This window comes from Lithobates pipiens, unplaced genomic scaffold (assembly GCF_037356315.1).
Source record: "Lithobates pipiens isolate NorthernLeopardFrog02 unplaced genomic scaffold, aLitPip1_a1.2 Scaffold_19, whole genome shotgun sequence".
NCBI lineage: Eukaryota > Metazoa > Chordata > Amphibia > Anura > Ranidae > Lithobates > Lithobates pipiens.
Window position 1 is genome coordinate 49287974 of NW_027507764.1, and position 18804 is coordinate 49306777.

At 47.0% G+C, this 18804-nt stretch overlaps 1 protein-coding gene across 5 annotated transcripts in view; it reads right to left on the minus strand.

The window, feature by feature from the left end:
- The window catches only part of PHF14 (PHD finger protein 14), a 421390-nt gene that overhangs the window by 319384 nt on the left and 83202 nt on the right, over positions 1-18804 (minus strand). For all 5 annotated transcript variants that reach the window (XM_077490721.1, XM_077490723.1, XM_077490720.1 and 2 more), the window contains 2 exons: positions 16946-17092; positions 13630-13900 (listed from right to left, as the gene is read on the minus strand). In XM_077490721.1, coding sequence (XP_077346847.1) covers positions 13630-13900; positions 16946-17092 — 418 coding nt within the window. The remainder of the gene's footprint in view (positions 1-13629; positions 13901-16945; positions 17093-18804) is intronic.

Below are 18804 nucleotides of genomic sequence, written 5' to 3' on the forward strand. Positions count from 1 at the left end.
TCCTGCTTTACAGCGGATATTAAATCTACATTCTCAGCCGCAATCACTCATCTGAAAACGAACCTGGTGGTTCTCATTGAAAAACTAGCAGCCACAGAGCATGCAGGCAAGCAGAGGGACAAGGCTCTCCATAGACTGGATGAAGTGACAACGGCCCATGCACAGCATTTTATTGAAATGAACAGACATTTGGAAGACCTCGACAATAGAGGTAGAAGGAACAATATAAGGGTGAGGGGTATACCCGAATCTGTGGATGCTGACCAAATAGTCCCCGCGCTACAAAGAATGTTCAATAGCCTCCTGGACAGACAAGAGGACACAGTGATTGAATTTGTCCGGGCGCACAGGGCCCTCAGACCAAGGGGTTTGGATAATGCTCCTCCCAGGGATGTGATTTGCTGTCTCCAAAGTTTCCAGCTAAAGGAGTCCATAATGCGCAGGGCCCGCAGGAATGACAGGATTGTTTTTAATGGTGAGACTATCATGCTGTTCCAGGACTTATCACAGATCACTCTCAGGAATCGCAGAGCCTTACGCCCCCTGCTTGAGCAGCTAAGAGAAAAGGACTTGAAATACACGTGGCGTTTCCCCTTTGCACTTATTGTAGCAGCTAACGGTCGCCAACACGTGCTGCGATCGCCTCTGGACCTGCCGGACTTTTGCGCAAATTTGGGCTTAGAGCTTGTGGAGCTGCCGGATTGGTATGCAGAATTTGCCCTCCCACCTAAATGCAAAAGCCAAGCACGTTCGCCGTTCTCCACCCCGGAGAAGCACAGCAACAAGAAGCTGAAATATGGCAAAGCTGGAGGTTCGAAAGTTTGCACGCCAAACCTGAGAGGTGCCTTGGAGCGGGACAGGTCTGGAGAATAAAGAGCGAGGCTCACTTTACAGCACCGTCACCAGCTTTTGCTTCTGTTACTTTTAGCAAACCGAGACCATTGAGGGTCCAACGCTATCTGACAGTGTGTAAACCCTCTTTTTGTTGATTTGGTTGCTCTGCAGTGACCACCGGCGGACAATACACCATCCCAGCCCCCATCGGGGGGCACCAAACCGAACGTCACTCTCCTTCAAACGGCTCAGTAGGCTTCACCTTTACACGAAGAAGAAACTACCATCGACCCATCTGCACGAGGAACACTGACTGGCACCCTGATCTGGCAAGCTGGATGGTTCCCCACAGGACTGGGGAGGGAGGCCTCACGAAGGGTTACCGCTCATACCTCAGGGGAAACAGCACATGTTTATTATATTGATGCGGTCTACTGCTTTGCCTTTCTAAGCTATATGGTCTGTTTGAAAGGCGGTTGGGCATGCATTTCATGGTATGCGGGATGTTGACGGGGATGGAACGCCGCCATGACGCTTGGAAGGCGGTGGTTGCTGCAGGGTTTCCGAAGTTTAAGATGATGGTTCAGTTCACTGTGTTTGCAGTGCTATATATGTTCTTTAAAACAGGTGGAGTTCGGGGTCGGGCGCCTCACTTTGGTGGGGCGCGGGATCCCGTTCTCTCAAGGTTGATTAATGCGCTTGTTTAATAAGTTTATGTATTAGGGCCGTGTGTCGAGTGGAGATATCTTTCCGCAGCAACAAACTTATTTATAGTATATAGGAATCTGTGTTGGTTTCCATATAAGTTCCGAGTTGCCGTCTCACTCCCTCCCCCACAAGGTGCTCTGGCTCTACCAGGGTCACCACATAGCAGCTAGATAGGGAACTATCTAGTGATAATACTTGTTCTCTTTTTACTTTAGCCTTAGACCTCTCTTTTCTTGGGGCTTTGGGTCAACCTCTTGGATTAATATTTTAAGATTGTCTGCCATTGTCTCCACACTTTAACTCCACCCTCTGGTACCTTTATTTATCTTTTTGCTTTCTCTTCTAGTGCACAGAGTCCTCCGAGCCTCGAGTCTCCTGGCCACGCGCCATGGCCTATACCTCCCTGGGTGTTACACCCACTGTGATATCACACAACGTACGGTGAATGAATATCCCTGAAAAACGCACCACGCTGCTACGAGAAGCCAAGAAGGGTAAGCCATATTTTGTGTTACTACAAGAGACACACTTTAAGACAAATAATGTGCCTAGACTCACTGACGCGACCTATACTAGGGCTTTCCATTCCACAAATAACCTAGTCAAATCCAAAGGGGTTTCAACCCTAATCCATAAAAATGCGCCTTTTGAGTTGGCGGAGCAATTGGCTGACACAGAAGGACGATACATATTCCTTAAAAGGAAGTATGGCGGAACACCCATTACCATAGCGAATCTGTACTTTCCCAATAAAGCCCATCTGACGTTCTGCAGGCATTTGATCCATCAGTTAATGGGTTTTGCAACTGGCTGCCTGGTTCTGGGCGGAGACTTTAATATACCGCTGAGTCCTCTATTGGACACATCCACAGGAAAAACCAGTGTGCGATATAAAACTCTCCAGTGTATCAAAAAGCTCTTGCAATCCCTGCAACTGGTTGATGCTTGGAGATTCCGGAATCCGGACGGGCGCGACTACACATTCTATTCCATCCCACACAAAAAGCACATTAGACTAGACTACCTTTTTATATCCCGGAATGACCTAGCTCAGGGGTGTCCAAACTTTTTTCAAAGAGGGCCAGATTTGATGAAGTGAACATGCTCGAGGGCCGACCATTTTGTCTGACATTCTTTAAACCATTAAAATTCGGTCTAAGTGTGTTCCTCCGAGCACTAATACACGGCCCAACAAGAATTCTCTTGCCTTTTTGCTGTGTGTGGTGAACAGATGAGCTTGGGTGTGTTATTTGGATATACTGTATTTAATCGGCTTATACCACACAACTTATCTTTAAAAAGGAAGTCTCAGGAAAAAATATAAAAATCTTACATTTTAAATAAAGACATGAGAAGCAAAATAAGGGTCAGTGCCCATCTGCAGCCCCCAGCGTATTGCCATGAATGCAGCCTCCACCGTATTGCCATGAATGCAGCCTCCACCGTATTGCCATGAATGCAGCCCCCACCGTATTGCCATGAATGCAGCCCCCACCGTATTGCCATGAATGCAGCCCCCACCGTATTGCCATGAATGCAGCCCCCACCGTATTGCCATTAATGCAGCCCCCACCGTATTGCCATTAATGCAGCCCCCAGCGTATTGCCATGAATGCAGCCCCCACCGTATTGCCATGAATGCAGCCCCCACCGTATTGCCAGGAATGCAGCCCACACATTGCCAGGAATGCAGCCCACACATTGCCATGAATGCAGCCCCCACATTGCCATGAATGCAGCCCCCACATTGCCATGAATGCAGCCCCCACATTGCCATGAATGCAGCCCACACATTGCCATGAATGCAGCCCACACATTGCCATGAATGCAGCCCACACATTGCCATGAATGCAGCCCCCATATTGCCATGAATGCAGCCCCCATATTGCCATGAATGCAGCCCCCATATTGCCATGAATGCAGCCCACACATTGCCATGAATGCAGCCCCCATATTGCCATGAATGCAGCCCACACATTGCCATGAATGCAGACTCACCATTGCCATCGGTGCAGCCTGATTCATGTTCTGCAGCCTTGGAGGAGACAGGGAGGGGGGCGGGATGAGCGCCGACAGACATACAGGAGAAACTCCTGTTTCTATCGAAGGCCTCTTTAATTGAAAGTCCCGCCTCCTGTGATGGACAAAACGGTTGTCCAATGGCAGTGCAAGACGGGACTTCCTTTTACACAGGACACTGTCCTGTATCCACGGCACTCGTTCCCGCCCCCTCCATGGCAGCCAGCATATCTATCTTTTGTGGCCCCCGGCGAACGGGGGTTCGTTGGGGGCCACAAAAGATATATATGTGAAGATGTCCAGACGGGCCGTCTGAAACCGGAACGCGGGCCGCGATTGGCCCGCGGGCCGGACTTTGGACATGCCTGACCTAGCTAAATTGACGGACGCCCGTATTGGCCTGCAAACGATCTCAGACCACGCCCCAATCGCTCTTACTCTGACCCTGACAAGGTCCCCCCCACAGGCGCAATCCTGGAGACTGAATTCCTCCTTACTCACTGACCAGACGTTACTGCCTAAATTAAAGGAATCCATTACTGATTTCTTTGCGCGGAACAATACACCAGATGTTGACCCCTTGACCATCTGGGAGGCTCATAAGTGTACGCTGAGGGGAGAGCTGATGAAAATGGGGGCCCAACGTAAAAGACAGGAGACACGGGAAATATTAGCACTGACTGACCGCATTGACAAATTAGAGACGCTGCACAAACAGTCGCTCTCGATAGACTCAGCCAGGGAACTGCTAGACTTGCGGAAAACGCTCCAGCAGATTTTTGAAACGAAATCTAAACGCTTCCTGTTCTTTAGGAAAAGAGTCTACTACGAGTCGGGGAACAAAACATGTAGGACGTTAGCCAGAGCCCTCAAAGAGCAGAACTACAGCAATGCCATACTGGGCATCAAACAGTCAAATGGCTCTTTGGACATTACCACAGAAGCCATAGCAGGCCATTTTCATGCATACTACTCCAATCTTTACAACCTTCCACAACAACATAGACAACCAGACATGTTAGGCGACAGAACCCAGATTATTACAGACTTTCTTGCTAAGAGCGGTCTCCCCTCCCTTAACAGCTTAGATGCTGATTCTCTAGAACAACCGATAGGGGTGCAGGAGATCAGACAGGCGATCAAAGCACTGAAACTGGGCAAGAGTCCGGGCCCTGACGGGTACACAGCGATCTACTACAAGACTTTTCTTGACCTTTTAGATGGACCTCTCGGGAGGGCCTTGAACTCCTTGCCCCAGTCTACAAAGGCGTCACCAGACTGGCTCGCTGCCTTTATAACGGTCCTACCGAAGCAAGGGAAGGACCCCTCGGAGTGTGCGAGCTACCGGCCAATCTCGCTTTTAAATCTAGATTTAAAAATCTTCGCTAAAATTCTGGCGGAAAGATTAAAACCATTTCTGGCTAAATTGATAGGCCCGGAACAGGTGGGCTTTATGCCGGGGAGGGAAGCCAAGGACAATGTTATCAAGTCCTTGCTGCTGATCCACGCGGCGGAACAGGGCGATGTCGAGGGCCTTCTCCTGTCTACGGACGCGGAGAAGGCCTTCGACAGGGTGGCGTGGGACTACATGATGGCCACGTGCAGGCATGTGGGCTTGGGCACAAACATGTTAGCTTGGATCTCGACTCTATACCGGGATCCCACGGCGCAACTGAAAATAAATGGCACATTATCCGAGAGGGTCCGTATCACAAATGGCACGAGACAGGGGTGTCCGCTGTCCCCACTATTATTCATCTCAACTCTGGAGCCGTTTATCAGGCTGATCAATCTGGATCCCTCCATAAGCGGTTTTCGGGTGGCGGGCGGGGAGTGGCAGCCTATGCAGACGACTTGTTTTTTTTTCTGACCTCCCCACACACGTCTCTCCCTAACTTGACGAAAGCTTTTAAACAATACGGATACATATCCAACCTAAAAATAAATTACACGAAATCTGAGGCCATGAACGTGACATTACCGACCCAGACGTTTATCTTGACGAAAGCCAATTCACCCTTTAGATGGGAATCCCATTCCCTGAATTACTTAGGAATTAGATTGCCTCCACGGGTCTCCCAGGCCTATGATCAAAACTTTACGCCCATACTTAAGTCCATTGAACAAGACCTTACGAGATGGCACACGGGAAACTTCTCATGGTTTGGACGTGCAGCGATCGTTAAAATGACAATTCTTCCCAGGCTTCTTTATTTGTTCCGCACACTCCCCATCAAGATCCCGAGGCAATGGTTTCATGCTCTCCGCTCGTTGATCATGAAGTTCATCTGGGCGCATAAAAAGCCAAGAATTAAGTACGAATCTTTAATTAGGTCAAAGGAACATGGAGGACTGGGAATACCTGACTTTCACAACTACTATGTGGCCGAAAATGTAGCGAGAATCAGACTGGCACTGCCATGGCGACACTAAGGATTGGGTGGCGCTGGAAATGTCAATCATCTCAATACCGCTGACTTTCTCACTCTGGATCCCCTGGGCGGCATATCCAGATGACTTGAAACGACACCCGCTAACCGGGACGACACTTAAACTGATACAGGACCTCCTCCAACAGACAGAAATTACTTCAGGCAGAGGACCCTTGACACCACTTCACGACAACCCGGACTTCCTACCGGGGTTAGGCAACCCACAGCTTCAGATCACCAATGGAGATAGACCCTTACTAGCCAAGGACTGTTACACACACAACGAGTTGAAAGGTCTCCCCGAAATGAAAAGGGAATTAGGTCGGCCCAGGCTAACTTTCTGGACTTGTCTCCAAGTACGGAGCTATCTCCAGAAACACGGGAAGCTAGGCACGTTCACTAGGCGCTTGACAGGCTTCGAGTCGGTGTGTCTCTCTGGTACACAAATTAACAAGGCTACCTCGATAGCTTATGAGTGGTTGCAGGAGGCTAAACAGCCAGCAGGTGACGGGCCCAGGAGGCGATGGTTGGAGGATCTACAGGTAACAATCAGTGTGAAGCAGTGGAGGAGTGCTTGTGTGTTAGCTCATAAGTGCTCAATCAGCACTAAAATTCAGGAATCGGCCTTTAAATTACTGACACAATGGTACCTGACACCCCAAAAGCTACATAAATGGAATCCGCAGGTCCCCGAAATTTGCTGGAGGTGTCAGAGAGAGGTGGGTTCCTTACTGCACCTCTGGTGGCACTGTCCGCTGATTATTCCCTTTTGGGATGCAGTGAGGATGCACATCAGAGCTATGACAGGAACCACTTTGACCCTGGATGCCGCTGGCTGCTTGTTGCACATATCCAGCTGGTCTCTGAAGAAGTACAAGCACTCCCTCACCATACATCTACTGAATGCAGTAAAGTCCCTAATTCCAGTGCATTGGAAGTCCTCCTTGGTCCCTTCCGTAAAAGATTGGCTACACAGAATTGTAGACATTTACGAAATGGAAAACACAAGGGCTCAAGCAGATGAAAAAGTGGAGCGTTTCCTGGGAACTTGGCAACCATGGATTATCTTCAGGCACTCTGCGACATTCGCAGAGATTGTCTCAGGTTGAGGCGGGGCAGTACACTGCCCTAAAGGACCGATCCACATCTCCCAAAGCTACATGGTGGCGAACCCTCTGGTTCTAGGGGTTGACCCTTACTTTCTCATTTCTGATCTCCCCTTTCCCCCTTCTATTCTTTTCACCCCTCCTTTACTTATTCGCTTTGTCTTATTTTTCTTTCTCCCCCCCCCCCCCCCCCCCCCAAGGCCCCTATCCTCCCCCCTTCCCAAGCTTTTTCTCTGCTATTCTCTGCCAACTATTCTTTCTGTAATTCTCTTCTGAGGCTTCCTGACTCTCCCAATCTCTGTCAAACACAATGGAAACATGTTTTCTGGTTACATCTGCACAAGGTATTCAAATTCTGTTTGCTAACTCTATTTAATAGCATTGTTATAGTATTTTGGATTCTCGCTTGAAGTGGAACTATTTGGCTAAGTTGATAGCTATCATATTTTACTACTTTGGTGCCAGCTCATGGTACGTTGTATTATGGTTCTATAGATAATCTTTAGTTTATCTGATTGTATAACCATGGATCACATTGTGTTTCTTGCTCCTATTGTATTATTATTGGCCTCAATAAACTCTTTAATGAAAAAAAAAAGAATATCATCTTAAAAGCTAGAGAAAACACATAATACAAATGTCAAAAATGGAGCTGTAGTTCAGTGAGTAAAATAAGCATTTGATCCCCTACCAACCAACAATAATTCTGGCTCCCACAGACTGGCTACAGTAGGTGCTCATGTGGTACACAGATTGGTCCGGTCAATTAAAGAAGGTGCTCCTAATGACAACTCGTTATGTGTATAGAAGACACCTGTCCACAGAATCTCTTTCTTCCATTCAAACCTCCACATCATGGCCAAGACCAAAGAGCTGTCAAAGGACATCGGGGACAAGATTGTAGACCTGCGCAATGCTGGAATGGGCTGTAAAACCATCAGCAAGAATCTTGGTGAGAAGGAGAAAACTGTTGGAGCGATTATTTGCAAATCGAGGAAATACAAATCAATCAATAATCCTCGGTCTGGAGCTCCATGCAAGATCTTGCCTCATGGTGTAAGGATGATCATGAAAAAAGTGAGGGATCAGCCCAGATATACACGGGAGAGGCTTGTGAATGATCTCAAGGCAGTTGGGACCACAGTCACCAAACAAACCATTGGTAACACAACACACCACCAGGGATTGAAATCCTGCAGCACCCGCAAGGTTCCCCTCCTCAAGAAGGCACATGTACAGGCCCGTCTGAAGTTTGCCAATGAACATCTAAATGATTCAGAGAAGGATTGGGAGAAAGTGCGGTGGTCAGAGGAGACCAAAATTAAGCTATTTGCCATTAACTTGACTCACCATGTTTGGAGGAAGAAACATACTGACTATGACCCTAAGAAAACCATCCCTACAGTCATGTATGGAGGTAGAAACATGATGCTTTTGGTGCTTTTTCTCTGCTAAAGGTACGGGCCGACTTTGCTGCATTGAGGGGCCAATGAACGGAGCCATGCTTTGTAAAATCTTGGATGAGAACCTCTTTCCCTCAGCCAGAACACTGAAGATGGGTCGTGGATGGGTGACAGTGACCCAAGACATATTACCAAGGCAAAAAAGGAGTGGCTCATGAAAAAGCATATTAAGTTCATAAAGTGGCCTAGCCAGTCTCCAGACCTTAATCCTATAGAAAATGTATGAAGGGAGCTGAAACAAGTTGCCAAGCGGCAGCCAAGAAACCTTAAGGATTTGGAGAAGATCTGTAAAGAAGAGTGGCCCAAAATCCCTCCAGATATGCCTGCACATTATTATCAACTACAAGAAATGTCTTACCTCTGTGCTTGCCAACAAGGGTATCTCCACCAAGTACTAAATCATGTTTTGCTTGGGGATCAATTACTTATTTTACTCACTGAACTGCAACTCAATTTATAACATTTGTATCATGTGTTTTTTCAGAATTTTTGCCGAATATTCTGTCTCTATCATTTAAAATACACCTATGAAAAAAAATATAGACCCTTCATTTCTTTGTAAGTGAGCAAACTTACAAAATCTGCAGGGGATCAAATAATTATTTTCCCCACTGTAGAGAAAGTCACAGGATCCACCATACCTACCTGTATGCCCCGCTTCTTTAGTGAGGGCTCAGGGAGTGCGGAGAGGCAGCGAGGGAGTGTGGCTGTACAAGAAAAACATGCCTGTGGGGTGGGTTATGAGCAGAGACTACACTGTCACTTTGCCACAAATCACTTCTGCCAAATTTTCCTCACTGCAGCACACAGCAATGCATCACACCTTCTGGTGCTCTGTGATGCTGGTGGTGCATTGGGGGTTCCCTTCAAAAATGACAATTGACATGCACAATGTATTGCAGTATGCTGCAGTAAAGCATGCTTCAGGGGAAAGTGACAGTTGTCAATCTACCCAACTGGAGCAAAGTGACGGCGTCTGTTGATAGTCCACTTAGTCACTCCACCCAGCAGGGTTTACTAAAGTGATTGTAAAGTCCCTTTTAACACAGTTTTATACACATTTCCTGTGTACATTGGATTTGCACAGTGCAGCCCAGATCCTTCTCTTTGCGGGTCCGCTCTTCGCTGCTTCTGGCCCCTCCCTCTCGTCAACCAGCTTGGGGGCACCCGAGCTGAGCTGCAGCTCCATGTGTCCATTCAGACACTGAGCTGCTGCTTGGCCCCGCCCCCCTCCCTCCCTATTGCCTAACTGACTTTGATTGGGCGGCCGAGGAACTCGTGGACATCGCTGGATAGAGATGGGGCTCAGGTATTAGGGAGTGCTGGGGAGGCTGCTACACACAGAAGGCTTTTTAGCTTAATGCATAGAATGCATTAAGATATGAAACCTTCTACCTTTACAACTCCTTAACTGATCTGGGGTCCCTTACTGCGTCCCCGCAGCTGAAGCCCACCTTGGGTAAGCTTTACAGCCAGAGCTTATCTGATTGGATGAGATCGCTGTAATGGTTGTGCGCATTGAGCCCACGAAAAGCTGTATGCGACATCCATTTTGTCAGGTCTCAGTCATGTTTGTCATAATAGCAATGCTCTTAACCTTAACACTTCAAAAGAGCCTGTTACCTCAACTTCAGCAGACACCAGCACACCAGCCTTAGCAGAGCTGTAAACAGCTAATTTAGTTCTGGCAGCATGTCTGTCTGTTATATCTGCTGACCAGGCCTATAGTAAAACTATGGCCAAATCCGACTGTTCTGTCACCCATGGTTTGTAGGGCAATCAAAGCACTAGGAATAGATAGCATGCCAAAACAAAAATGTTTACCCAGAACTAAATGGGGGATCGTAAAAAGCATTTAACCACTTAAGGACCAGGCCTCTTTTTCAGATTTGGTGTTTTCATGTTTAAAACTGTTTTTTTTGCTAGAAAATTACTTAGAACTCCCAAACATTTTATATTGTTTTTTTTCTAACACCCTAGAGAATAAAATGGCGGTCATTGAAATACTTTTTTTTACACCGTATTTGCGCAGCGGTCTTACAAGCGCACTTTTTTTTGAAAAAATGCACTTTTTTGAATAAAAAAATAAGACAACAGTAAAATTAGCACAATTTTTTTTTATATTGTGAAAGATAATGGTATGCCAAGTAAATTGATACCCAACATGTCACGCTTCAAAATTGCGCCCGCTCGTGGAATGGCGTCAAACTTTTAGCCTCAAAAATCTCCATAAGCAACATTCTACAGGTTGCATTTTTTGCGTTACAGAGGAGGTCTAGGGCTAGAATTATTGCTCTCGCTCTACCGATCGCGGCGATACCTCACATGTGTGGTTTGACCACCGTTTTCATATGCGGGCGCTACTCACATATGCGCCCGCTTCTGTGCGCAAGCTCGTCGTGACGGGGTGTTTTTAAAAAAAATTTTTTTTTTTCTTCTTATTTATTTTATTGATTTTATTTATTTTTACACTGTTTTTAAAAAAAAAATAAAATGGATCACTTTTATTCCTATTACAAGGAATGTAAACATCCCTTGTAATAGAAAAAAGCATGACAGGTCCTCTTAAATATGAGATCTGGGATCAAAAAGTCCTCAGATCTCATATTTGGGCTAAAATGCAAAAAAAAAAAAAAAAAAAAAAAGAAAATCTGACATTTAAAAAAATATATACCTTTAAGAGGTATGGGCGGAAGTGACGTTTTGACGTCGCTTCTGCCCTGCTATGGTATAGAGACGAGTGGGGGCTATCTTAGCCTCACTTGTCTCTATGCCCAGCAGATGGAAGGACCCGATCGCCTCCGCCGCTACCGACGGCTCCGGTAAGCGGCGGAAGGTGCGGGAGGGCGGCGGGAGGGGGGGGGAGCACCTCTCCCGCCGCCGATAGCGGTGATCTCGCGGCGAATCCGCCGCGGAGACCACCGTTATCGTACAGAGGACCGCCGCCTGAAGAGATGGACATCTCGGTTGTGGCAGCAGCTACTGCCGTTACCGAGATATCCCTCTTCAAAAAAATCACGTACATCCCCGGTGGGCGGTCCCCAAGTGGTTAAGCTTTATACAACCTCTCAGAGACTTCTGCCCAATTCACAACGCAACAAAACCCACACACATCTCCCGTAGACTCCACGCCTTTGAGACCTTGCGAGAAAAATATGACATTCCCAAACATTCGTTTTACTTCTACCTACAGGTGAGACACTTCTTTAACTCTAAATCTCCGACCTTAACCCTTGACACTCCCACAGCTTTTGATCATCTCTGCGCTCAAGGCCCACATCAACCTTATTTAATTTCCTCTATTCACAGAATCCTCCATGAGTCGACCCCTCTAACCGAATTTACGCATCTGTATATGAGTAGATGGTCTCAGTTGTTGGACAAGCCTATCTCCCTGCAGACGTGGGATAGGATTTGGTCCTCTACTTTCAAATCCCCTAAATGTGTCACGCAAAGGGAAACAGCAATAAAAATCCTTATGTTTTGGTATAAGACCCCCGATGTCATCCACAAATATGATTCCTCAGTCTCGCCATCTTGTTGGCGATGTAGACTTGACATTGGGTCATTGTTCCATATCTTCTGGACATGCCCTTTGATACAGCCTTTCTGGATAGCGGTGGGGTCTTTGGTGGTGGAGGTGACGGGGGTATCCCTCCCGATTGATCCCCTATATTGCTTGCTGGGTCTCCCTATACCAGGTATACCTAAAAACACCAATCGACTGGTTTCCTACATTTTACTTGCTGCTAAGAGGCTTGTCCCATTGTGTTGGTTGTCCAATGCAACTCCCCCCTGGCCTAGGTTACTCCAACTGGTGTCTGAAATTAGGAGAATGGAGTATTTGACAGCCTCGGTGCATGATTTGGTTCCCCAGTTCGATAAAGTGTGGGAACCCTGGGATCGATCAGCATATGGGCCCCCCCCCCCTGCCGGTACATCCATCTGACTGCAGCTACCGACCGGGGCCCTTTGTTGATGGCTTCCGTCCCCCCCCCTTCCCTACCCAGTCCTCCGGGTAACCTGTCCCCTCCCCTCCGGGGGTACATACTATGCTGACCATGTGAATATTCATTTTTTTTTTGCCTCTTTTTGGCCTCCGGCCTCTTGTTGTTCAGAATAGTTTGTTTGATTTACATTAACTGTTTGTTATTTATAGTACGAGATACGGATACGCAGTTCACCCTTGTGCCTGCGTTTGTGGACATTTTCTCTGTCTGTTGTAACTTATGACTTACACCTTGATCTATATCTCTCTATATTTACTGATTCTTCCAATGCTCTAGTGTATTGTTTTTGCTTTGAAAATTAATAAAAATTACAATTATAAAAAACCCACACACAATTCATAAACTCAAACGGGACCAAGACAAATTATTAAGTACCGTATATATTTGAATGGAGAATATCCAACCGAACAAATCAAGGTCATATTAGACTAAACCAGAGCATACAGAAGGGGAGATAGCAGTCAGCTACCTCCTGGGTGACAGACTTCTCTGAGATACCCTGTGTTTAGTATCCCTGCGTCAGGGCTGGGCTCTCAGACCTTCGTTCCCTGTGCCCAGGTTGCTCAGCTGTCAGTTAATTGCCAGTACTCAACATTCCAAAGTGGCTCACCTGTTGATTATCTCATGCTCGTCAGTCAAGCCCACAGCCAGCCCCTTCTGGCTATTTAAACTGCCTGGATAATTTCTTCAATGACTTTGCCTTGGTGAACACAATATCTAGCCCCTCTGCAGTGTTCCTGTTGATGACTTGCCTGGCTGACGTCCCTTCTGGTTCCTGATCCTGTCTGCTGCCTCTGACTATGCTGATCTCTGGCTTCCTGATTTCCTGGCTTGTTCTGACTACCCGATTTGGCTACCGAACCCTTGCTATGTTTTGACTAAGTTTACCAGTTGTACCCATACCCAAAGCAAGGGTTCTCATGATGCAGCAAATGGATTGCCCACCACCCAACCAACCAGGTTGGGTGGTGGGCAATAATCAGACAATGTCACTCTGACTTGAATGGGGAAAAGAGACTTTTTTTTTTTTAAACTATTGGAAAACAAAGAAAATTACCTAGGTAATAATTGACAAAGTCTGAGGACAGTGCCGGCAGCTTGTGCTTCCTCCTTCCATCAACGCTGGAACTGGTTTCAGAGTTATCCACCGGGAAGATGTCTGTGCTGATCCCCATAAGTTCTGCTTTGCGCATCAGTTTCCGTATAGCAGAAGCACTGCTGGTGAGCGGCCGGGGGAGCTTCTCTCTGGGAACCCAAGCCTGAGGCCTAGTGTTGCGGGCTAGCTCCGACTTTACGCGGTACTGCTGTAATCTGGTGGAGATGCGAGCCTGAAAACAAATTGGATAAAATGTTAACATTTAAAGTGATTGTAAAGGCTCCTGTTTTTTTTTTTCTTTCAAACCCGTTATACTTACTGTACAATACCATTGTACAAAGCAGGTCTCAAACCTCCTCTTCTGGGGTCCCCCGCCAGCACTTCTGGCTCTCCCTTTTCTCCAAGTGTCACCACAGCAAGCCCCTTGCTATGGGGGCACTCATGCGGCTCAATCCCAAGCCACACTGTGCATCTTTAGACACACACAGTGCGGCTCAGCCTCATCCCCTGCACCTTCCTCAATGAATTTCACTGACAGCAACAGGTCCAATGGCTCCCAAAGCTGTCAGTTACTGTGTGAAAAGGGAAAGAGGAGAGAAGACCGCAGCCAGGCACACCGCTGAATCGAGCCAGGAGTGAGTAAAGTGTTCAGAAGGGGAGGAGGTACAGCAAGTCCTAAAAAGTTTTTTTTTACCATGCTGCAGTCCCCTGAATGTTTTCTCAAGAAACGCGCTGGGTGGCGCTTATTGATGTCATTACATCATGGGCTGGCGGCTGTGCAAGTACCGTGTTGGATGTATCACACTGAATGTTTTTTAAAGCCTTGTAATTCTTGTGGGGGAGGGGGTTTGTTTGATAGTGGGCCGCAGAGTTTGTATTTTGTTCTCGCTGAGTGGCACATGAATTTTCTGTTGGACTTTTAATTACCATACTTATCTGTGTATAACACGCACCTTAATTTTAAAAAGGAAGTTTCAGGGGGAAAAACTTACATCTTAAATGAAGAACTTTGAACAAATTAAGGGTCAGTGCCCATCAATGCAGCCTCACCATTACCCATCAATGTAGCCTCACCATTGCCTTACAATGCAGCCTGATCAGTGCCCATCCGTAGCCTCATCATTGCCCATCAATGCAGCCTGATCAGTGCCCATCTGCAGCCTCACAATTGCCCATCAATGCAACCTGATCAGTGCCCATCTGCAGCCTCCCCATTGCAGCCTCACCATTGCCAATCATTGCAGCCTGATCAGTGCCTATCTGCAGCCTCACCATTGCAGCCTGATCAGTGCCCAGCTGCAGCCTCACCATTGCAGCCTGATCAGTGCCCATCTGCAGCCTCACCATTTTTCAACCATTTCAGCCTGATTTGTGCTCATCTGTAGCCTCACCATTGCAGCCTGATCAGTGCCCATCTGTAGCCTCACCATTGCAGCCTGATCAGTGCCCATCTGCAGCCTCGCCATTGCCAATCATTGCAGTCTGATCAGTGCCCATCTGCAGCCTCACAATTGCCCATCAATGCAACCTGATCAGTGCCCATCTGCAGCCTCCCCATTGCCAATCATTGCAGCCTGATCAGTGCCCATCTGCAGCCTCACAATTGCCCATCAATGCAACCTGATCAGTGCCCATCTGCAGCCTCCCCATTGCCTATCATTGCAGCCTGATCAGTGTCCATCTGCAGCCTCACCATGGTAGCCTGATCAGTGCCCATCTGCAGCCTCACCATTGCAGCCTGATCAGTGCCCATCTGCAGCCTCACCATTGCAGCCTGATCAGTGCCCATCTGCAGCCTCACCATTGCAGCCTGATCAGTGCCCATCTGCAGCTTCACCATTGCCAACCATTGCAGCCTGATTTGTGCTCATCTGTAGCCTCACCATTGCAGCCTGATCAGTGCCCATCTGCAGCCTCGCCATTGCCAATCATTGCAGTCTGATCAGTGACCATCTGCAGCCTCGCCTTGGCCCATTAATGCAGCCTCACCAGTGCCGGATTACACAGAGCCAGGATCTCCTGTGTACTCAGCGCTCGCAATCACACATAGTCCCGCCTCCTGGCCCGGCTACTATAATAGATATAACACTGGTCCAATGTCAGGACGTCTATGCTAGGAGCCAGGTCAGGAGGCAGGACTGTGTGTGACTGCGAGTGCCGGAGTCACAGGAGATCCCATTGCTTGCCCCCCTCCTTCCCCTCCGAGGCAGCCAGGTATCGACACAACACACACACGCGCGATTTGCCACTATTTCCATGGGAAAAAGTGTGCATTATACTTTGATAAATACAGTATTTGTTCACGTACTATTATTCACCTTCTATATATGGTTTGTAGTTTATGGCTGGACATATTTGATTATTTTTATTGACTTCATTACATGACACATGTGAATTGATTCTTGTTTATTTATTAAGTTTTCACATTGCACATTTCATTGGATCTTTTTTGAGTTATTTGCCAGGAGAAAAGAAACACGAGCTGTAAGACGACCTCGTCATCGCTGAAGAATGCTGCAGCACATGCGCCGGTTTCCCCAGCCATCTGCATGCAAACAGGATTTCCTGCACAGGTACAAAGACTGCTATAGTAGGGAGGTTTGAAACCTTCATTGTCTTTGCACGTGCGTGGAAAATCACCTCCATGTGTGCAAATGTGCAGACCGGCTCTGCCAGGACCCAAAGGCTGGCACATCTTCTGCGCATAAGCCATAATGGTGGCATTGGAGGAGGCAGGGATCAAGGTCAAAAGATGGTTCAATATCATAAATCATAAATGTTGACTACACAACCAATCGGGTCAGAAGGCTGTAACCAGTATGTTTTGTGCTGCAGGATGAAGACTGGATCAGTGGTAGGAAATCCACAGAAACACAAGAATATGCAACTTCCATACCAAGGGTGTTTATTATGGAAATTAGAAATGTATTATGGAAATTGGACCCATGACCTAAGTACTGCAAGGCCAGAGTGCTTACCACTAAGCCATTGCACAGCAGCAAATTAGAGAGGAAATGAAGGACGGGACATATGAATATCCAATGCAAATAACACTTTGGTGACTACCTATATAAAACGCAGAGACTTCACAGGTTTAATGAAGCCTTTGTAATCCCATGCAGACCAAACATTCTCCAGTTCAAAGCTGTTGTGATCAAAGGTAAACATTACGACTCCCAGCTGAATTAAATGACCTTAGCTCTATATTTAAATTGGTGGTGGTGGGTAGGCTGCGCCTTTTTCTATAAGTCATCGTCGCAGAAAGTGGAATTAATACCTGGGCTTCCGGCGTGAGCTGCTTTTCTCGCTCTTTCAAGGACGTTTTACAGTACGACTGCAAAGCCAAATAATTCTTCCTTTTCCATTTTCTGTCAAAGCGGTCGGCGTGCTGCTTGCAATAAGCAAAAAAGGGGTCCGCAATATCCTGTTAGAGACAAAACTCAATGAGTTTTAAAATGTACAGAAGAAAACCTAGGAAATTTTTAAATAGATTGTAAGGCTGGGTTCACACCTCCGACGGATGCGTCTTGCAGCAGGGGGACCGGTGCGTCCTTGTTCTCCGTTTCAGGGGCGAATCAGGGCTGAATTTTTGCCTCAATTCGGATCTGAAACGGAGCCAAAGCCGCTCCCGCATCCGCAATGGAGATAAGTGAACCGGCTCCATAGAGAGCCGGTCACAGTCTCCTGTCATGCGAATAGGATGCAGGGAAACCCGCATCCAATTCGCATAGGTGTGAACCCAGCCTAAAGGATCAATTGTTATTTTTTTAAAACAAAGATGTCCTATTTACCTCCTTTTCTCGGGACAGTATGTTTAACATCTAACAAGCCCAGCAGAACACAGCAGACACCTTTCTTAAAGCCTACTAACCAGAAAATGGGGGCAAACCATCAGTGAAAATCAGAATGTGTGGGTCCACAATGAGAGTGGGCTTGATAATATAGAAGAAAGCACAAGCAGGGCATTGGAGTTAGTAGAAACAAAGCAACACCATTTATTAAACAATAACACACTTACATGTTAAAAGCATTTTATCCATCCTGAGGTGGAACATGGAGGAACCATCAAAACAGCAAAATGTACAGAAACTGTGGCTGATCAGGTTTGACAAAGGGAGCGTGGCCCCTGAAACAAGTAGCAGCCCGCCTACACCTGACATCACCCAGTGCATCTGACAGCTTGCGGCTGTTGACACCGCCGGTCTGCCCGCTTTGCTGTCTCAATTGGCGCTGCACTATTAATTGCTGCTGCATGATTGGCCAGTGTCTGGGCACTGGAGTACGAGTACCGGCCACAGCCACAGTTTGTTCACTTTGCTGTTTAATGATTTCTCCATGTTTCACCTCAGGCTGGATAAAGTTCTTTTAACATAAAAATGTGCTATTTTTTTAATAAATGAAGTTGCTTTGATCCCACTAACTCTAGTGCTCTGCTTGTGCTTTCAAAGTGCACAGAAACTGTGGCCCATCATGCAGCAGCAATTAATAGTGCAGCACCAATTAAGACGGCAAAGCGGGCAGACCGGCGGTGTCTATGGCCGCAAGCTGTCAGATGCACTGGGTGATGTCGGGTGTAGGCGGGCAGCTACATGTTTCAGGGGCCACGCCCCCTTTGTCAAGCCTGATCGGCCACAATATCTGTGCACTTTGCTGTTTTTATGGTTCCTCCATGTTCTACCTCAGGCGGGATAGTGCTTGATAAGTGGCCTCTGCAATGATAATCTGGGAGTTTGGTATGGCTAATAAGGTGGTCTGCTGCTGCAGAGCATATAAGCATCTCTGAATAAGGCAGGATACTGAGAAAACGTTGGCTTCTGGAGGGGGATATTCAGGATCTGGGGGTTCGGAATTACATTACCAGCAGCTGATATAGACTATGGGAATCTTCTGTTTCAACATCGTGAATCAGCAGAGCTGAAGGGTGATGTCCTATCTACTGAGGACACTAAGCTAAACTGGGTTTATGCAGGTGTGAAGGGAAATGACCATTGGGTGGCACTGTTTCTTTTATTTTCCCTATTGTCTAACCTCCTAGAGCAGGGGTATTGAATTAAAAATCATGGCGGTCCAGTCAGTAAAATTTTCTTCCCACAGAGGTCTGAATTGCATGTTTCTCTGATGCCCAAGATCTTAACA